General features: G+C 38.1%; 1 protein-coding gene across 2 annotated transcripts; it reads right to left on the bottom strand.

Moving 5' to 3' along the window:
- Nucleotides 1-2,569: 2,569 nt before the first annotated feature.
- KLHL41 (kelch like family member 41) lies at nt 2,570-20,464 on the bottom strand. 2 transcript variants are annotated; one of them, XM_005573405.4, is made up of 7 exons: nt 19,278-20,464; nt 15,419-15,576; nt 15,189-15,296; nt 11,433-11,618; nt 8,045-8,191; nt 3,112-3,228; nt 2,570-2,813 (listed from the first exon to the last, which is right to left on the bottom strand). In XM_005573405.4, the coding sequence occupies exons 1-6, from the start codon at nt 20,385-20,387 to the stop codon at nt 3,117-3,119; spliced, it is 1,821 nt and encodes a 606-aa protein (XP_005573462.1). In that variant the 5' UTR covers nt 20,388-20,464; the 3' UTR covers nt 2,570-2,813; nt 3,112-3,116. The 2 variants fall into 2 exon arrangements, with proteins under 2 accessions (XP_005573462.1, XP_005573461.1); XM_005573404.4 differs by having other exon boundaries at nt 2,570-3,228.
- Between the last annotated feature and the right edge of the window lie 2,012 nt (nt 20,465-22,476).

The raw sequence follows: 22,476 nt of genomic DNA, 5'->3' as shown, positions 1-22,476 counted from the left end.
TATGTGATATAAATCCCCAACCCTTCTCTAAGAGTGATGTTTTGTGCTTAGCAGGCCACAGCCTAACTACCCTCACTTAGGCCACCTGGTGGTGGTGGAGGTAATTGACCATCTGAAAGGTGGCTATCTTCTGACTCCATGACCCTCTCAATTCACACTATCTCAAAATAAGTTGGTAGCTGGAGCGCCTTCTATCATAAGCATAGCTTTAAAATATGTGTCTTGCATGTAATTTGCTTCACTGATATTTGGCTTAGGCTTAGTTGAAGTACATGTTTAAAATATCCAATGACTGCATGATTTGAACTCTAATACTGAATATTTTGTGGAATATTAACTTCACAAAACGTTTTATGAAAAACAAAATCAGAATAGTAAGTGAAAGATGTCTCATTATCTCTTCCTCTTTCTGAATTTCCTCATACTCATATTAGTGGAAATGCTAAATTCAGAGTGTTTAATTTCCATGAAATGTGTTCTATTTCTCAAGCAAGTGATAACAAAGAACTAAACCCTTGAATAGGTTAAAATATTTGACTATGCAATTTTAGAATAAAATGATTAGGCTTATGAGGGTTATAAAGGGTTTCCTTTGGATATAAATAATTAAAAATTTAGTCATTATATACTTGAGGTACATGGAAATCTTGATTGAATAACCCTGGTATACCTTCACTAGTTGTTACACATGATCTAATTTTTTTACCTGTCACATCTCCTACTCTCTCTAGGCCAGCAGTCCCCAACCTTTTTGGCCTCAGGGACCATTTTTGCAGAAGACAGTTTTTCCATGGACAGCAGTTGGGGGATGGTATGGTTTCAGGATGAAACTGTTCCACCTCAGATCATCAGGCATTAGTTAGATTCTCATAAGGAGCATGCAACTTAGTTCCCTTGCATGTACAGTTCACAATAGGGTTCGTCCCTCTATGAGAATCTAACGTAGCTGCTGGTCTGACAGGAGGTGGAGCTCAAGTGGTAATGCTTACTCGCCTGCCCACCGCTTGCCTCTTGCTGTGTGGCCCATTTGGGGACCCTTGCTCTAGGCTATCTGATTCAAATGTGTTTTTTGTTTTTTGTTTTGAGACGGAGTCTCGCTGTGTCGCCCAGGCTGGAGTGCAGTGGCCGGATCTCAGCTCACTGCAAGCTCCGCCTCCTGGGTTTACGCCATTCTCCTGCCTCAGCCTCCTGAGTAGCTGGGACTACAGGCACCTGCCACCTCGCCCGGCTAGTTTTTTGTATTTTTTAGTAGAGATGGGGTTTCACCGTGTTAGCCAGGATGGTCTCGATCTCCTGACCTCGTGATCCGCCCGTCTCGGCCTCCCAAAGTGCTGGGATTACAGGCTTGAGCCACCGCGCCCGGCTCAAATGGTTTTCTTTATATAGATACTCTTATATTTTTGATTGATTTTTCTATCTATATAACTTAGATTGTTATAAACAAAAGCATTTTTTCATTGAGATATAATTCCCATACTATAAAATTCACCCTTTAAAAGTGTATAATTCAGTGGTTTTTAGTATATTTATACAACTATCACCCATATCTGATTCCAGAACATCATCATCCTCAAACCCTGCAAGAAGCATTATTTTAAAACTTAATTTTACATCTACATAGATTGGCATTCTGTCTCCAAAAGTAACCTCAATCCTGATTTTATAGTAAGTACTTCTTACAGTTTTATCACCCAGATGTACATTTCTGGACACCATAATCCCTGTGGCCCCCTCTTCCTCCACCCTTTTGAGTCTGTATAAGTGCCCCTTTCTCTTCCTAACAGTTTGTTTGTTGAAGAACCTGTAGGATTTTCCACTTTGGGAATTTCTTGATTCTGTATTCATGCTATAATTAAGAAAAGTATTTTCAATATAGAAAAGTAATCAGGATTCTACTTTAAATACCCAAAATAAAACTTGTTTCTGTTAAATATATTTCCATATTTATGGTAGAGAAAAAAAAGGTGTACGGACACTTAGATCTGTTCTTTATGAAACTCTTTGACAAATAATCATGAATGTTCCAAATTAGTCCCAAGTCAGGTTTTTCAGAAAATAATATGGGTAAGGCTAGAAGTCAAATACATGTCTATGAAAGCTATGTGAGACTCATAAGTTGGTGTGTAGCTAAAAGTGATGATTAATTGATGGACTTGCATAGATTGAATGTGATGGTTATGAGCAGACTGAGGAGTCAACTTACTATATGCACTAAGAAGAAACAGTGAATGAAGAATATCACATCCCAGAAAATGAAATAATACAGTCATCTTCCTTGCTATCAGAAATTTAGCAAATAGGTAGCCCTTTCACAGAGGGTAGCCAAAATTTAAACCAGTGAATATACATTCTCCTCCACATCACCCACTGACCCCAAGTTCTGCCCCAGCAGTTTAAAGAAAGAATCAATCCATTGTCTAAGGGTGCTCCCTCACCTTCTTGCCACAGATGCTGTAGTTAATGGCTTGAAGACTGTGATTTACTGGTTTTAAATTAAAAATTTTAAAATTTGATTTGGAAACCACAAATAATATGCCAGTGTCGCAAAAAGCATGGAGAAAAAAGACCATTTGAATTTGACTATTTTTACTTACAAGAGACTTTTCCCCATCAAATAATTCCCCATCCATTTATTAAACTTCTGAAGTACCATTTCTGAAGTCGTCTTATGGCATGTAATTCTTAGTATAATGCACAGGATTCCTGTCATTTTGAAGCACGAGGAAAGGTTTTTGATATTTTAAAAATTTTTTGAATGTAGATGCACATATTCTCCACTTCCAATTGTAGTAGAAAATCAGTGTAAGGATACCCTAACAATGCAAATGAAATGATTAACAACTCAAATTTAGGAGCCTCCTTTACAATCCATTGAGTGCAACAGATTCACAAAATAATTTGTTCAACTGAATATTTAATTTCTTATTAGAAAATGGTTTTAATCTCTGATCATTACATTGAAGAGTCAATGACTGAGGTTACCTACTGCTCATCTCTTAGACAATAACTTCCTGAATAATTTCTACATGAGTGTCTGTACAAGCTTTTAAAAAACAATAAATTAAAGCCCCATTCACCAAACAAACCACCTCCCAATCTATGTTTTGTCACCTTGTTCATAGTTTAGACAGTTTGAAGAGATTTAAACGTGTTGCTAGGCAACTAGCTCCTGAAGCATAGCGTATTTCCTTCAACATCCCAGCCCATTCTTTTTTATCATCTTCATACCTGATGGAGGAAAAAAAAGTAATCAACAAGCAGCTTTTAGTTCCATAGGTTTCCCTGTGTTCAGTATACAAATGTGGACCTTTGCAAAAACCTAGTGACTTTTACTCAGAGGAAGGAAGATGCACCTGCCTGGTAGAACAGCACTTGAATATCTCTGAAATACGCATTGTCTGGATGAGCATGTGTCTGAACTACTGCCACAGTATTTAATCTGGATGCCTAGGCAGTTCGGCCTTCTCTGGGAATCAAAGACTGCAGAGAAGAAGAATAAATAGCTAAGCAGTTAAACATTCACCTTTGAACTGATGAAGATGGCTGGTCACTTTGAGTCGAAGTAAGCAGACTCTTGCTTAAGAGAAAGAACTGGGGAAGAGCAGGGTCTATCTGTAGCCTTAATTATGCCTTCAATTGTTCCTATACACTAGTGCCTAGCATGGCACCTGATACACAGCAGTCACTTTATGAAAATTTGTTCCCCTTCCCCTTTATTGTTCTGTTTGAGGACTACTCTTAGATTTCGCACTTGACTTAGGTAAGAACTGGTCTTCATCTCTGAATATTCAAGGTTATAAAGATACAGACAACTTGAATTCCCTTGTACCATGTGTGCCGAACATGTCTGCTCTGCCTGGTGCCTGGAATGTTTTGTGTGGGAAGCTTCTAAATGCTGCCTTCTCTCTGCAACCTTTCTCACCTTCCTTCAGCACAATTTGTTGCTTTCTCTTTGTTTCTCATATATCATCCTTTATATGGTATTATAGCAATTATCACTCCATTTTCATTCCACTATTTAGGATTGACCAAGCTGAAAGTAAATATAACTGCCAGGAAGCAAACATTTTAAAACCTCATTTAACCTTGACTTCACTCATATTGTTTAAATGTGGTCACTTTCTTCAGATCATTTAAAACTATTTATCTCTTAATTTGTTGCCCTGAATTTTATATAATTAAGGTTATTCCCTTTATTAGTAGCAAAATATTTTGTGTATGCTTTCCTCTACATAAAAATCACTCAGTGCATGGTACAATTGTTGAGAATTAATTTGAAACATTGATGAAATTAAGTCAGTGCATATCTTATGTAGGTACAAGCTACTTTTAATAATTATTTTAAATCTCCTTCATTCGTTTTCCCCCCATATCAATGTCCTCAAGCCCCAAAGGCATCTGAGGACAAATAATATATTTATCCACCTTAATATCTTTCCACAAGTTGTCAAGACTTGGCACAAGACTTAACCCCAAATCAGCCAGGTGTGGTGGCTCACGCTTGTGATCCCAGCAGTTTGGAAGGCTGAGGGGGGCAGATCACCTCAGGTCAGGAGTTTGAGACCAGCTGGCCAATATGGCAAAACCCCATCTCTACTAAAAATATAAACATTAGCTGGGCATGGTGGTGTGCACCTGTAATCCCAGCTACTCAGGAGAACTGCTTGAACCCAGGAGGCGGAGGTTGCAGTGAGCCAAGATTGCCCCTTTGCACTCCAGCCTGGGCGACAGAGCAAGACTCTGTCATCAATGTTCCAAGTTAATTCTCAACAATTGTACCATGCACTGAGTGATTTTTATGTAGAGGAAAGAATACAAAAAGTATTTTGCTACTAATAAAGGGAATAACCTTAATTATATAAAATTCAGGGCAACAGATTAAGAGATAGTTTTAAATGATCTGAAGAAAGTGACCACATTTAAACAGTATGAGTGAAGTTAAGGTTAAATGAGGTTTAAAAATATTTGCTTCCTGGCAGTTGTATTTACTTTCAGCTTGTTCAATCCTAAACAGTGGAATGATTTCAAGAAAAAAATACAAGAATGGATTTTTTTTTTTTTTTTAACATATCATAGTAAGAGGGCCTATGTTGAAAATGTGGTATACTGAGAGTTTTCACCTCTGCATGTGTGGTCAGAGAGGTTCGCTAGGAAATTGAGGGCAAATAGGCAGCCGCGTTTCTCTAGATCGGCGGCCTTCAACTTTAACACACATCTAAGTCACCTGGAGGGTTTGTAAAAACACAGATCACTGGCCCTATCACCCCCAGAGTTTCTAATTCAACAGATTTGAGGTGAGACCTGAGAATCTGCTTTTCTGATAAGTACCCAGGTGATGCTGATGCTGCTTTGGGAACCACTGTAGTAGATCACTGGTTCTCAAACTTAATTGCACAATAGAACCATCTGGAGATGTTAAAGCTACTGATGCCTAGGTCCTACTCCCAGAGAGTGAGTTAATTGGTATGAAGGGTGGCCTGGGCATCAGGATTTTTTAAAGCTCCCCAAGTGATTCTAATATGCAGCGAAGTTTGAGAATCATGCTTCAGATCCTACCCCAAATTAGAAAATACCAGTCTTAAAATAGCCAAGCAGATAGTGATGAATGCTCCCCTCTTCTCTTTACCCAATCCAGTGGTTCCCAAACTTGTCTACACATACAGAAACATCCAGGGATCTTTTAAAATCTCCAAAGGCCAGGCCATACTTCAGACCAATTAAATCAGTCAATATGAGTGGGACAGAGGTGTTAGTATTTTTTGAAGCACCCTGGTGATTCCACTGTGCAGGCAACTTTGGGAACCACTGCCCTAATCGCAAAATAAACCACAATCAGAGAGGATCCCTTTCTTAGGTTCCCCTGAACAATGTCAGGGCCACTTTTATAGCAGGAGATTCTGTACTTTCTTTTGTTGCCTGTAACTTCCCTGCAGGGGCAGCATGGCTTTTGATAACCCTTAGGAACCAGGAGGGCTTCAGGGAGGTTCCACTGATTGACAGCACAATTACTTAATATCAGTGTTTCTCAACCCTGGCTGCTGATTAGAATAATCTGGGGCTGGGCTCAGTGGCTCACGCCTGTAATCCCAGCACTGTGGGAGGCTGAAGCGGGCAGATCACCTGAGGTCAGGAGTTCAAGACCAGCCTGGCCAATATGGCGAAACCCCATCTCTGCTAAAAATACAAAAATTAGCCTGGTGTGGTGGTGCACACCTGTAGTCCCAGCTACTCTGGAGGCTGAGGTAGGAGAATCGCTTGAACCCGGGAGCCAGAGGTTGCAATGAACCAAGATCGTACCACTGCACTACAGCCTGGGCGACAGGGTGAGACTCTGTTTCACCAATTAAAAAAAAAAAAAATCTGGGAACGTTTTAGGAACTAGGGATGCTCACCTCTAACTCCAGAAATGTTGATATAATTGGTCTATGTTAAGGCCCAGACACATTTTAAAAGCATCCCAGATGATTGTAACATATAGCTAGGGTTGAGAATCACTGCCCATTTATATACTTAGTACCTGGCCCTGTTTTCCAAAAAACCCTAACCTTCCCAGCCTTCATTAGTTCATCTTTTTTTCCTACTGCTTCCAGCTTTTCCCCATCTCACTGTCTTGCTAATTCTAGCCTCTTTGCTCTGTGGAAATCTTTTTTTTTTTCTCTTCCTCTTTTTTGGGGGGAGGAGGGATAATAGTAAATTTCCTTGTATAGTCACTTTTTTTCTTGCCCTTTACACAGCTAGTTAATATTACAACACGGGGAAATGATGTCTAATGCACAAATCATTGTTTGGTTAAGGTGCCAGCTTTTCAGCCTTTTTAGTTCAGCATCTGGGAATAAAGCATCTGCTGGGTGAGGTATAGAACAAATACCCACTTTTCACTCTCAGGCTTGGTGGTATGCCTTCACTGATTAAGTATAAATGGCACTCTTCCAGAGCTGTACTTACAAACTTAAATGTGCAAACAATTCACCTGGGAATCTTGCTAAAAAATACAGATTCTCATTCAGTAGGGTCTGGGATTCTTTCTTTTTTCTTTTTTTAATTTTTTTTGGAGACAAGAGTCTCACTCTGTTGCTGAGGCTGGATTGCAGTGGTGCGACCTCAGCTCAAAATAAAATAAAAACATACTTTTTTTTTTCATAGCCTCACTAAAATCATTCAATTGAGTAACAGTTTCAAGTGTCATACTTAGGAGAACTGCCTGGCACCTCCAGGCAGGTAAAATGGATTGCTATTTTGACTTTTTTCATTTTAAAAAAGCAATTGTTAGCTGAATCCTCAAACAATTGGAAGGCTGTTTAAATTAGATTGAAAACAGAACTAATGAAGTCGTGGAAAACTCAACAGGTTAAATGTTTCTTTAGGCCAGGCGCTGTGGCTTACACCTGTAATCCTACCACTTTGGAAGACCGAGGCAGGTGGATCACCTGAGGTCAGGAGTTCGAGACCAGCCTGGCCAACATGGCAAAACTCCATCTCTACTAAAAGTATAAAAATTTGCTGGGCGTGGTGGCATATGCCTGTAATCCCAGCTACTCGGGAGGCTGAGGCAGGAGAATCGCTTGAACCTGGGAGGCGAGGTTGCATGGAGCTGAGATCCTGCCATTGTACTCCAGCCTGGGCGACAGAAAGTCTGTCTCAAAAATAAATAAATAAATAAAGTAAAAAAGTAATTTTTTTTTTAGAACTCTGTTTTGTTAGGAAATAAACTACTCTGGAGCAAAGAGGCTTTTGTTCTACTGGATGCCTATAGCATCACACTCTTAGAGCTGGAATGAAGCTGAGAGTATCAAAGGTCCAACTCTCATTTTACTGTAAGAAACAGGCCCAGATAATTTCTTTCCCAGGCTCACAGCTAACTAGAAGTAGTTACTTGTTCAAGTAAGTGGCATGTACAAAAGTTCAATTAGGTTTGAAATGTTTAGTCTACTACCGAGAAGTAGCTTGCATGTTGGGAAAATCTGGCTTATTATTTACTACAAAATAGTTTATCAGTCATCTGATTTAATATGTGATTCTGAAAATTGAAATGATGAGAACTTACTTCCATATGTCATTGACTTCAGTGGGTGCAAATTCTTTAGACTCCAGTTGAATCATAGCAAAACCACCAATTGCATACAGAGATCCAGCCAGGCTGACCAAACTGATGGAGCTTCTTTCTTGGGGAAATTCAGTCATTACATCCCATCTAGGTATCATTAAAAATATAGTCAATGTAAAACTTAAATGCCAGATGTGCTTACTGAACAATTATAGGAAATCATAATTTAAAAATTCAAGTAGTGCCCAGGCAGCCAGGCACGGTGGCTCATGCCTGTAATCCCAGCACTTTGGGAGGCTGAGATGGGTAGATCACCTGAGGTCAGGAGTTTGAGACCAGCCTGACCAACATGGTGAAACCCCATCTCTACCAAAAATACAAAAAATTTGCCAGGCATGGTGACACGCACTTGTAATCTCAGTTATTTGGGAGGCTGAGGCAGGAGAATCACTTGAATCTGGGAGGCGGAGGTTGCAGTGAGCTGAGATTGCGCCACTGCACTCTGGCCTGGGCAACAGAGCGAGGCTCCATCTAAATAAAATAAATAAATAAATAAATAAATAAATATTCAAGTAGTGGCCGGGTGCGGTGGCTCATGCCTGTAATCCCAGCACTTTGGGAGACTGAGGCAGGAGGACTGCTTGAGCCCAAGGAGTATGAGATCAGCCTGGGCAACAAAATGAGACTGTCTTTACAAAAAAAAAAGAGCCAGGACTGGTGGTATGTCCCTATAGTCCCAGCTACTTGGGAGGATCTCTTGAGCCCTTGAGGTCAAGGCTGTGGTGAGCTATGATCTCACTGCTGCATTCCAGCCTGGGTGATAGAGCAAAACCCTGTCTTTAAGGGGGGGAAAAAAAATTCAAGGAGCATAGGCATCTAAAAGTAAACAACTAAGTTTGCTACTAGAAAATATTTGAAAGATGTAACTTCATTAAATATAAAGTCTTCAATATGGCAACCCTAAGGCTGGGCACGGTGGCTCATGCCTGTTATCCTAACACTTTGGGAGGCTGAGGTGGGTGGATTACCTGAGGTCAGGAGTTCGAGACCAGCCTGATCAACATGGTGAAACCCCATCTCTACTAAAAATACAAAAAATTAGCCGAGCGTGGTGGCACACACCTGTAATCCCAGCTACTCAGGAGGCTGAGGCAGGAGAATCATTTGAATCTGGGAGGTGGATATTGCAGTGAGCCAAGATAGCGCCATTGCACTCCAGCCCAGGCAACAAGAACAAAATTCTGCCTCAAAAAAAAAAAAAAAAGAAAGTCAACCCTAGAATACTTCAGTTAGCAGTGTTTACCAAACTTTGTGTGTCACAAACAGTCGGGGGTTGTGGCACTTCTAGGGCTCCTAAACCTCTAACCTGCTACTGTGTTGGATTTCATCTGAATACTCCAAATCCTTTGCAATAAAGGCACATAAGGATAGCGTTGGAACCAGGGATACAAATTTTCTTTTTAATGATTTATACTTTCATTATTTTTATAAAGGATTTAAGGGAACTTTTTAATGTTGACAGCTATCTGAAATAGGACAACTAAAGATAAAATCAATCTAATTAGTTGGAAGTATCAAGAATCTAGAATGATTTAGTCATTTTGGTAGGTATTCTGTTACTCTGGCATTAAAATAGACTTCATAGTTTTTCTTTTCTTTTTCTTTTTCTTTTCTTTTTTTTTTTTTGAGACAGAGTCTTACTCTGTCACCCAGGCTGGAGTGCAATGGCATGGTCTCACTGCAACCTCCACCTCCTGGGTTTAAGTGATTTTCCTGCCTCAGTCTCCCAAGTAGCTGGGACTACAGACACATGCCACCACATCCAGCTAATTTTTGTATTTTTAGAAGAGACAGGGTTTCACTATGTTGGCCAGGCTGGTCTCAAACTCTTGACCTCATGATCTGCCCACCTCAGCCTCCCAAACTGCTGGGATTACAGGCGTGAGCCACCATGCCTGGCCCCATAGTTTTTCTTTACATATCTGTTTTTCTAATTATAAAAATAATATATGTACATTATAGAAAATCTGTACTTCAGCCTGTGTGACTCAGAGAGATTCTGTCTCAAAAAAAAAAAAAGTTTGAGAAAATCTGGAAAGTACAGAAAGGTATACAAGAAAACAACTATCTCCATAATCACAAGCAACAATTTGGAACAATTTGGTGTAATTTTGTCATCTTTTTAAAAAGCATGTACATATAAGCTTCCATACATATAGATGAAACTAAGAAGATATTTACAATTTTGTGTGTTGCTTCTTAACTTACATCATGAGTGTTTACCCATATTACAGTTTTCAAAAACATTATTTTTAATGATAATTTAAATCACGTTCCACAAAAGTTCCTTGTAATTTTCAGATACTAAAGTCTGTTTTGTAGTCAGGCATACATGTTTCTAAAAAGACTAATAATAGTTACCTTTTTTTCTTCATTGCTAAACTAGGAATATAAAAGGTATGTACTCCTCCAGATGTGTGAGCTCAAAAATGTTTAAAAGACCAATTTTATATTAAGAATAGCTGTCAAATATCTTTTCACATTAAGTCAATAAAAGCTTAAAAATGAAAATTTTAATAAAATTATAAACAGCATAAAGGAATGAAAACTTCTAAAGCATTCATACTTTACAGATATCAATCATTAACAAGTGAAGATCTTTTCATACTTAAAAAAACTACATTTAAAATCAAATAATTCCACAGAGACATATATATCCATCTACACCTAGACAATTATTCAGGGCCAGGTGTGCTGGCTCACACTTAGAATCCTAGCACTTTGGGAGGCCAAGGTGGGAGGATCATTTGAGGCTGGGAGTTCAAGACCAGCCTGGACAACATAGTGAGACCCTGTCTGTGGAAAAAAAAAAAATAACGAAAAACAAACAAAAAAAAAACCACAAAAATTAGCTGGGCATAGTGGTGTGCACCTATAGTCCTAGCTACTCAGGAGCCTGAGGCAAGAAGATCACCTGAGCCCAGGAGTTTGAGGCAGCAGTGAACTATGATTGTGCCATTGCATTCCAGTCTGGGCAACAGAGCCAGACCTTGTCTCTTAAAAATAAAAAAATTAAAATTATTCACAAGTATTACCTTTGCATTTCTAAATTTACAAAGTTAATAACAAGGACAAATAGAGCATGACAACACGAACTTGAGGACCCTCAAAATGTTCCAAATTACAAACATGTAATGCATCAGAATGTTAGAGGAGATTTATATCCAGTAACAACAAAACAAATCCAGATGAAAATACTTCCTCTGTAATCTGTGGTTCTGTACCCTCCCCTCCCCACATCCTAATTGGAAAGATTACTTTTTATCCAAAGTTAACAATTAAAATGTATAGTTGTTCATATGCTATATACTAAGATGTGGCAACTCACTTATTGGTTGTAAGATCAAAAGCTTCAACTGAAGCTGAAAGACCATCTTCAGTGACACCTCCTGCAATCACAATTTTGCCTTTATGGACTGCTACTCCAAACATGGAACGAGGAGTTTTCATTGGAGCCAGATCTTTCCAATCTCCTTTTTTGGGGTTGAAGATAAACACTCTGTTTGTACATTTTCTGTAAACAGAAAAACAAATGTTCCTTTTAGAACCTTCTTTTTTCGAAAGCACTTTCACTAATAATTTGGCTTTACTTGTCATAAGAAATATGTAGTAAGGCAGAAGATCAGAAAAACTCCAAAGAATTCTTAATTTGAACATATGCCACTAAGCAAAGGACAAGCCCAAATGTGGGGACCAAAACTATAACTTAATTATACTATTGGAAGATAGGGTACCTTTACTTCTGGATAGCTGCTTACAAGCCCAGGCACAGCTGATTTTAATCGTTATGTACTAAATTCAATTGAAGTTTTTTTACTCTATTTTAGTAAAAAATAAAATCATAAACCTTTTATTGCACCTCAATAACAAATGGTAGGTTTATTTATTATCTGAATATCCTAGGAATGAATAAGTTAACTTAAAAAAATAATTAGGTGCAGGCCGGGCGCGGTGGCTCAAGCCTGTAATCCCAGCACTTTGGGAGGCCGAGACGGGCGGATCACAAGGTCAGGAGATCGAGACCATCCTGGCTAACACAGTGAAACCCCGTCTCTACTAAAAAATACAAAAAAAAAACTAGCCATGCGAGGTGGCGGGCGCCTGCAGTCCCAGCTACTCGGGAGGCTGAGGCAGGAGAATGGCGTAAACCTGGGAGGCGGAGCTTGCAGTGAGCTGAGATTCAGCCACTGCACTCCAGCCTGGATGACAGAGCGAGACTCCGTCTCAAAAAAAAAAAAAAAAAAAAAAAAAAAAAATTAGGTGCAAATATACCTACTTTAAATTTTATATGATATATCATTTTATATTAGCACTAACATAGCAGTGCATTTTAAGAAATCTGGGACTATGGATTAGACAACGAATCATTTGAGCTGATGAATCATGAGAACAGTTTTACATGCTAAATGCTACCAGAAAGACCTGGACTCATCTGAATTATTATTCACTGTGCCACCCAGGCTGCAGTGCAGTGGTGCGATCTTGGTTCACTGCAACCTCTGCATCCAGGGCTCAAGTGATCCTTCCATCTCAGCTTCCCAGGTAGCTGGGACCACAGGCGTGCACCATTGCGCCTAGCTAATTTTTTGTATGCTTGGTAGACACAGGGTTTCGCCATGTTGCTCAGGCTGGTCTCGAACTCCTGAGCTCAAGTGATCCTCCAGCTTTGGCCTTCCAAAGTGCTGGGATTACAGGTGTGAGCCACTGTGCCCCGCCCTTAGTATGTTTCTTATGGTTCCTTGAAGTTATCTATAATTTGATGGGAGTTCAGAATTTCAAATAATAATTGATTAACTGGATATATCTGGTGATGAAAAACACCTCAACTTTTTTGTGAGGACAATTTTTTTCTTAATTGTGTAAAAGATCAGTTATCTGGAGTAGAAGCATTTCCTCTAATATTTGACTATTGGTATCATTTGAACACTTCTTGATAAGAACATTATCCAAAATCATGTTCTTCAAATTCATTACTGGGAACTGGTGCAATTCAGCATTTACTTTTATTTGTTTATTTATTTTTGGAGATGGAGTTTTGCTCTTGTTGCCCAGGCTGGAGTGCAGTGGCACAATCTCGGCTCACTGCAAACTCTGTCTCCCGGGTTCAAGCGATTCTCCTGCCTCAGCCTCCCGAGTAGCTGGGATTACAGGTGAATGCCACCACGCCTGGTTAATTTTGTATTTTTAGTAGAGATGGGGTTTCTCCACGTTGGTCAGGCTGGTCTCAAACTCCCGACCTCAGGTGATCCGCCTGCCTCGGCCTCCCAAAGTCCTGGGATTACAGGCATGAGCCACCACACCCAGCCCAGCTCTTACTTTTAGATAATGACTCATTTCAAAGTTCTTGACTTTGACATTTGTCAAGCAGTGTTGTGTTGGTTAATCATATTCTCAAGATTAATATATTCCTACTGACAAGAACTGTATGCTTCTTACTGACATATCAATTTCCTAGTTACTAATGCTACTTGAAGGAAACAATTTAAATCATTTGGAAGGGTTCCTGTGTTTCCAAACTCAGAATGCTCTTTAGTAGTGATTTTCCATTCAATTTACTCAGGAAAAACGCCCAAAATAAGATGTGACACCAGGTGAGCATATAATATACCTTCCTTTGCATTTGATAGGAATAGCTGGGGTAGGGAGGATATAAAAATTTTAGAATATGTTATCTTTGAATACAGGTAGATGTTTAAAAACCATTGCTTTTTAAAATTGCCTTTTCTGTGCTACATTTACCATTTTAATTGACTAATATCCATTAATCATTAACTCCAGAATAGAGTTCTTGACATCTAACACATTTCCATATTTTACTCTCCTTTCCTGCTTTGCCCTTACAATTCTTAATTTTGGCTCCCTTTTCAAGGTTGGACATCTCTATTAATTCAATGGCCTGGGCAAATGATGACAAGTCAAATCAGGCAGATTTTTCAGGGGCAGAATATTAGTTCTCACCATCTAAACTGAAAATGCTTATTTTACTAGACAGGCTATACTGGTTTGACTGTCTCTGAAGCATTCGGAACTCACTTCTCCACTCTCTGGGTTATAAGATCTCTTTCCCAATTACCAGTTCCTTGAGAATTGACTAGAACTCAAGTAAGGTTTATATATGAAACCTCATCCTGGTTTTCTCACAAGATACTGGGTGCTACTGGGAGCTCAGTTTTGAACAGTTGGAAGCCATTTTGACTATTACCTCTGTCAAGGAGTAAATATGTGGAAGAACACTGTTGAAGAAATAACTGCCTTAAATTTTTGTTTTTCTTTTGTCTTTTTTACTTCCCTCTTTTCAATCACTACGCTTTTCTTTCAAACTGACCTATCTAAAGTCCCTCTTATGAATGTAAAGTACAAATCCATGATATTTTTTATGCACAATTGTCTTAGAAGATATATTTTAAATACTACATTAAAGAGTACATTTACATTTTTATCTACTTATGGCTAAATGAATAAGAAAGCCCGTTGGTTTTAATGTAGTAAAATACAATAACAAATCAGTGAAATACAGGACTTGATTATGCTCCTAGATGCTGCCTGGACTGTAAGGATGCTTATGATTGGGGTATTTGGCTCATTCCTAGCAGTAAGCTGAGTATCTACATGTTTACTTCAGCGACTTGAAATTTTAAGGTTTTCCCTCCACAATATGATAGGTGAGAACCATGTCCCATTTCAGTGGGCAGATCCAAATGAAAAGAGGAAGAGGGCTGGGCGCTGTGGCTCATACCTGTAATCCCAACATTTCAGGAGGCTGAGGCAGGCAGATCACCTGAGGTCAGGAGTTCAAGACCAGTCTGACCAACATGGAGAAACCCCATCTCTACGAAAAATACAAAATTAGCCGGGCATGATGGAGCATGCCTGTAATTCCAGCTACTCGGGAGGCTGAGACAGGAGAATCGCTTGAACCCAGGAGATGGAGATTGCAGTGAGCCGAGATCGCACCATTGCACACCAGCCTGGGCAACAAGAGCGAAACTCCATCTCAAAAAAAAAAAAAAAACAAGAAAAGAGGAAGAAACCTTTCTAATAAAAAGTCATTTGGACATAAATCATGAGAGTTCAGGGTACTTACTTGTCATCTGTCTTTCCTCCTAGACAATATATCATCCCTTTATGTGAAATCACATTATGGCCATAGACTTTGATAGGAAGTTTTTTTACTTCATTCCATTTTGCAGCCCTAAAATTAAATGAGACAGAATTTATACACTTTCAGTAAATTCCAGGTTCTGAAAATATGAATATGTTATAGGCACGCATGTACTTGAATGCTTAGGGAACAGGAATATCATGCCAACTTACACAGGATCATAGCATAATACCGAATCCAGCGAAGCCTCTGTTTGAAGGTCTTTGCCTGCAACTACATAGATTTTATCATCTACCTCTCCCAGACCGAAGAGACACCTGGCTGAAGGCAGAGGTGGAAGTCCAACCCATTCAGATGCTATACTGTCAAGCTGAAAAAAATATATATGAGGGATTGTGGAGCTTGTTAGAAAAAAGTTACAAGTACAGCAAAAAAAAAGTTATCCTATATATGTTGTTTAGATATCATCGAGATAGTCAAATATCTCACAAGTAAATAAAACTACAACCCCAAAGTATCATATTGTAGCTCACAATTACCAAGAAGAATGATTAAATCTACCTGGCCTACCAGATAAAGATATCAAAATCTTCAAGCTTCAAGAAAAGAAAAAATAAAATACAATAGAATCACCAGAGGTTAATTAGAATCGTGAGGTTTCTTGTCAAATTTTCTCCCATATTGCCTTGTCCAGCTTTGAAATACAAGATCCTAATACTTTTAGGACACTGGGGAAAGAAATGTTGTCAGAGCAGGGAGGTTCACAGAATGTGAATGACCCCTGCATGCTATATTTAACATGCTCCCCATGCCAGCAGCTGGGACAGCTGGACCTGTCGCTCAGTCCACAGACAACTAGGATGTTGGGCAATATCTTTTTTTCTTTCTTTAAAAACATTTTAGGTTCTCTATGTTTTGCTTTATTATTTCTGATACAGGCAGGTGTTAAAGTGAATTTCCTAGTGTGTTGTTGGGAGTCACTCGAAACACTCTATTTTTTTTTTGATTTATATTAATAAGTAACTGCTCATTTTTGCTCACCACCACTTCTGCAAGCTTAAGATTTTCCCAAGGAAGAGAATCTCTTTGTACCCATCATCTGGGGTAGATGATTCTGGCATAGTGGCATCTGTTTCAACACTTACTTTTGGTAATTTAAAGATTTTATACTTTGCATTTTAGCACACTAAGGCACAAGAAAACTGTTTTCTGCAAGAGTACAGTTGCAGATTTGTTGTTCTCTCTGGTGCCACTTCTAGATTGCAAAAATAAAATGAATAAAACCCAGTTTCATTGGATACTAAGAATAGATGTGCATACAAATGGCCGTGGTATAGACAGGGTTATCTGTGGAAGCCTATCTATATGTGGTCTAGTAACCTCAGTTAAACGAAGCACTAGTTAAGACTAGATGACATGAGAGGTTTAATCTCCACATGTGCATTGTTAGCTTTGCATTCACTAATTTCAACAGCTAGATTTTGATCCTTTATGTTTTCACTTTTGAAAGAAATTCTTTGATTATGAATGTGGTGTGTAATATAGTAGAAATAGTAATGAACATTTATGGGGTTTTGACTGTGGTCATAGGCTTTGAACTAAATGCTTTACACAGGTAACCTCATTTAGTTCTCCAGGATAGGCATTTCTATCATCCCCGTTTTACAGATGAGGAAACTGAGGCACAGGAAGATTAAATAAATTTCCCAAATACACAGAGCTTTTAGGTGATATTCAAATCCAAGCCATCTACATCCATAGTTGGTTTTAAAAAATGGAACAGCAGCCTTCATAATCCCATACTTCTGGGCTTAACTCTCATACTGTACAGTACTGTCTACCTTCCGATATTACCTGTTGGAGGGCACTTTCTCTAGCAGATGGAACAGTGGACTACCTGCCAGTCTCTTTTATAGAGGAGCTATCAAGCTATTTAACTTCTCTGAGTTCAACTTTCCTCATTGTTAAAATTAGGGTTTGGACCTAGATTACTTTAAGACCTGTTCAAAAATTTGATGAATCTATTAATTCATCAAATTAATGAGTGGGGGAAAAAAACCCCTCTCTTACCAAGGTAAAACATTCTCATAATCTATTTACAGCATACAATCAAAGGTCAAATTACTTCTAAATTAATGCATTTTAAATAGATGTGACAAGCAGTAAAATATAAAACCTGAAATTCTCATATAAATATTGTCTGATGAATCACAACCCTCTTTTATGGTGAAGTGTTTTTATCCTGGCATACTGTTCTGTTAGTGCCTTTTAAAAGCAGCAAGGCATTTGCAGTGAGAGGGAGTTGACCTTCCAACTTTGTATAACTGTTATTGTGGTTATAAAGAACATTAAGTAGGTTTCTTGAACCAAAAATAAGAAGCTCTGTCAGTAAAAGTAAGGGTTTTATCAGGCTGGAAGAGAAGGATAAAGATTAAACTGAACACTTGAAAGTAAAAAGGACTGTGTTATAGATATATTCGATAAATTAAATATGAAATGAAATTTAAAACTCTAGTAATTTTGGAGAGTCATTCTATGGCAACAACTATTCTGTGGATCTGTCATTTGTAGGTATCTACCTATATGTCTGTCATCTATCTATCTGTTTTGATAACATTCTTACTTCCTGGATGTATTTATAGCCTTTTTCATTGACTTTGCCCTTTTTGAAGTTTATTTGACTTTAAAATTAGGGCTTAGGAAATTTTCTGGCCCACATTCAAATACTTACAACATTCTTCACTGGAACTTGGAAAATTAAGAAACATGATTAATATGTATTATTACAAGTACACTTTTCAAGATTAGAAAAAGTTGATTAAAGGTATAATAGTATTTTGTGAATGCAAAGTATGTCACACACTTTTTGAGAGCATACTGGACTGTGGTATGACATTGTATACTTGCTTATCTTTGGCCTTTCCAACTAAAGTGCCCGTAAGCCCCAGGCCATGATTAGCTATGACCTAAACAAACTCTTTTGAGCCAGTTGTAAGCTACAAAGTTTCAGTACTGGCATTATTGAAGACAAAGGCTAAGCCAACTCCTTCATAAACTGATAAAATATAACACATTGATAATATAAGACAAACTCCTTTCAAACAACTAAGGGTCTATTGCTTTAGGAGAATTAATTTTCTTGGAAAATTCTGTGGTTTCACAAAACAGATTGTTAAGTTCTAATAATGTCTAAGTATATCTCTGATCCAAATAAATGTGATATAATAAAAATTTCTAACTATAATTAATTCAAATTAGCGACTTCTGTGTAGACAGTTTTTCCTAGAAGATAATCCAAAGTGTGTAGAACATGTACATAAGTTTTCTTCATTTTCAACAAAATTATATTTTAGGCAGTAACTATAAATAAAGAGATGAAGTGCTACCTCCAAGAACTTCAAATGAGTTCAGGGTAACTTGGAAGAAGGTAGAAAATCTGACCAATTTAGAGCTGCCAGCAGATGAAGAAGAAAAAAATTAAAAAAGAAAATCTGACCAGTTATTACTTCTTTATAATGTGTAAGAACTTTGAGTTAGGGCAACTATTTGGGGAAAGACATTAACCTATTTTTAATAGGTAAGAGTATATAAGATTAAATTTAGTTTTTACAGCAGGGGACGGTGGCTCACAACGGTAATCCCAGCACTTTGGGAAGCCAAACTGGGAGGATTGCTTGAGCCCAGGAGTTCGAGACCAGCCAGGGCAACATAGTGAAAGCCCATCTCTGCTAAGAAAAAATAAATTTAGTTTTTACTAAAATACTGGGCTTTGAGGGATTACAGTCACCATCATCTATAAACAAGGCATTTTTGGAAGAATAGTATAAAGAGTATCTTAAGTCATTAAACATGAATTAGAACCTCATTATTCATCAAACTTTTTATTACACATTAACAAAACAGTCAAATATTTTTCTGTCAACACTCTATACAGCAAAAGTGCAAGGGACTAGAATAGGACATCAATTGGAGTACAATGCAAACAGCCTGAATAATTCACAAATTGGCTAACTGGATGGTGAGTAACAGCCTTCCCTTGAAGCAACTACGTATATAAAAAGTCCTTCTTACCTGGAAGAAGTATGACTGCAGAGGTTGATCCTTGTTTTCTTCATCCACGTATAGTCCTCCTACCACATATATCTGATTTTGCTGGGTAACAATGCTGGAATGATTTCTGGGAATCTGCTCAGCCAGTGCAGTAAGGTAGCATTCATTTTCCGTGGGGTCATAAGCCACTGCTGCTGTGTCATTAACCAAGAGGATGAGGTCTTTTACAAACATTCCATGCCTGGGAATGTCATTCAGGTAACCAGGAAGTAAATCTTCATCCCCAACATCACCATTCACCTCACCAGCCCCAGTCTTCTGCACATTTTTGCTAGGTTCTGGGAGTTTGCCTGTGAAAGCATCTTTTAGAACTTTGATTTTTTTCTGGAGGTCTGGGTTGCTTTTAATTATATCATCTTTCTCAACATGATCCTTAAAATATTTTTCTGTCATAAGGCGAAAACGGATACAATCAAACACTTCGCTAAGGTTTTTAACCCTGTTTTCCTTGTCTGTTCGCACCCATTTCATCACTGCCTCAAATACTGCTTCTTCTTTTTCCACATTTAGGCTGTCATTTGAAATGACTGAGATCAGTTCCTGTGGAGACAGTTGCATAAAGTCCTCTTCCTTACAAATCTGTACAAAGCGATCAGACACAAATTCACGGGCAGAAATGGCGAGTCTTGGGCAGTCAAGGAGAAGTCCTAATCTTAGGATGGCTAGACAGTTACCAGGAGCAAGTCTTTTCTGAAGATAAGAAACGCAGACAGTAAACACTGAGGGGATCTGAAAGCGGCTGGCCAATGCAAAAATATCTTGCACATTTCCATCATTGAGATCAATACTGGCAGAGTACAGGTATTTGATGATTAAATCAAGTATAGCAGGATCCACATTATCTAGCACTACCTCCTTTTTTTTCGCCTCATCAATTTCAGATAAAAAGTACTCACGGAAGTAAGGACTACAAGCTGACAAAATCAATCTGTGGCAAGGAAGACTTTTGTCACCTGCTTTTAGGGTGCAATCGATGAATTTTTTCTCATCCAGGAGATCTTTTAGACCATCCTGAAGAAGGGTGGATTGGTAAAGTCGCAGTTCCTCTGCAAGTTCCCGCTGGGAATCCATTCTGTGAGTAACCTGGGTAAGGAAGGGGACACTGAAGGCCTTAGCTCCTTGCAGCACACAGGTCTAGCTGTAAAAAGGCAGATGAGTGTGCTTTGCCCAGCTTGAAGCCTTTGCAATTTAATCCCACCAGCTAAATATAGATACCAACTCTAACAACGGGAATTTAGGAGAGCTGGCTTGGAAAGAAGAGTTGTTCTTGCAGCTGTTATAGATTGAAAGTAACAACTGGAACATTTAGTCACTGAGGAAACAGCTAAGAAACAAGATATTTAAGTGAAGTTGAAAGCTTAAAAATAACGCATTAGAAGATATACTAATAAAGGCTGCTACAAGAAAATGTTTATTGAATTAACAGAAAAATGAATCATAAAAATGAGTCACTCCTCTAAATATGTTCTAGTGTCAAGCTACTTGACTGTCTGAATTAATGATGCAAAGGTCAAGAATATGAGATGTGTTCATTTGAATACTCATAAGCAAGATCCCATTTCCAATAATTGTTACATACAAATTTTTACTTTCTACTCAAAACAGTGGAATATAGATATTTTTTTTAGAAGTAGTAAACTTAAAGATGTTACTTATGTACTAGTTTTACAAAACCTTTAATGTTGCCATAATTGAAATAAGAAATGCAGAGGAATTGCTAATTTTCTAAAACATTCCAAATTATCTTTATTCTTACATGGAAAAACTGTAATTAATACTGAATTAAATTATAAAATTATTTATTCATATCCTGCCTTGTTGTACAAAGGATCTAATGTGGCAAATTATAATATAGTAAAATAAAAGCAAAAGGTTAAAAGGAATCACAGGGCCAGAAAAAATCATTAAAAGTCAATGGTAGGGAACGAAAAAGCCCACACACATGCAAATCAGATCACAAAAGATAACCTGTAATTTTTAAAGTGTCAAAAATTATCATTCATTAAAGGTTAAAAAATAGAACAGATATAACCCCATGAGAACAATGTTGTCACTAGAACACAGCAAAATCAAGATGAAGTACCACAACAGTCATAGAGAACAGCCCCCCCACCTTTTTTTAAAAAGAGTATATAACTGGGGACATAATGAAAGTTGTTGATTATAATAGAATACCACATTAATCATGGATGTAGAAGTCATGATTTGAAAGAAAATTGGTCCTTTGTTTATATATAGATGGTATCATATACTTCATTAAATACTTTTATTTATTTATTTTTGAGATAGAGTCTCGCTCTGTCACCCAGGCTGGAGTACAATGGCATGATCTTGGTTCATTGCAACCTCTGCCTCCTGGGTACAAGCAATTCTCCTGCCTCAGTGTCCTGAGTAGCTGGGATTACAGGCACCCGCTACCACCTCTGGCTAATTCTTGTATTTTTAGTAGAGACGGGGTTTCACCATGTTGGCCAGGCTGGTCTCGAACTGCTGACCTCGTGATCTGCCCACCTCGGCCTCCCAAAGTGCTGGGATTACATATGTGAACCACCACACCCGTCCCATTAAATACTTTATTACATAGTCATATTGTCACATTATCTGAACTCAAGTAGGGCTGTAGAAATACTGTAATTTCAAAAGTTGGTGTTCTTACACATGTCCCCCAAAACAAATTCCATGAAGGCAGGGATTGTGGGAGTGTCTGTTCTTTTCAAATGCTATAGCCTAGGGGTTTTGTGAGTGCTTTATAAATATTTGTTGAATGAATGAATGCCCCAGATCAAGGAATTATGTATTTTTAAACTTCAAGGTTTCTATCCATGAGTTAAGGCCTTTTCTTTTATTTTACATCACAGTGAAATCAATGGTACTGTCAGCTGCTAAAACAACAGCTGAAAGAAGAGCTCATTGACTCTTTTTCCATTTATAGATGCCACTAAAGGTTTTAACACGCTAGAAAAAACTAACAGCTGCTTCCTTGTTTAAACAATAAATGACTCATTTCTCTCTACACGTAAAATCTAACATTTGAAAAGATTAATGAGTCAGATACAAACATCATATGACATCTGAGATTATTACTTACTAGTCGGCAATTTTATAGTCTCTTCTGCTTGAAAAAAAAATATTTAAACAACAGTTATGGCAGCATTTTATC

Source organism: Macaca fascicularis, chromosome 12, assembly GCF_037993035.2.
Source record: "Macaca fascicularis isolate 582-1 chromosome 12, T2T-MFA8v1.1".
Lineage (NCBI taxonomy): Eukaryota > Metazoa > Chordata > Mammalia > Primates > Cercopithecidae > Macaca > Macaca fascicularis.
This window is presented reverse-complemented; position numbering and strand designations above follow the sequence as displayed.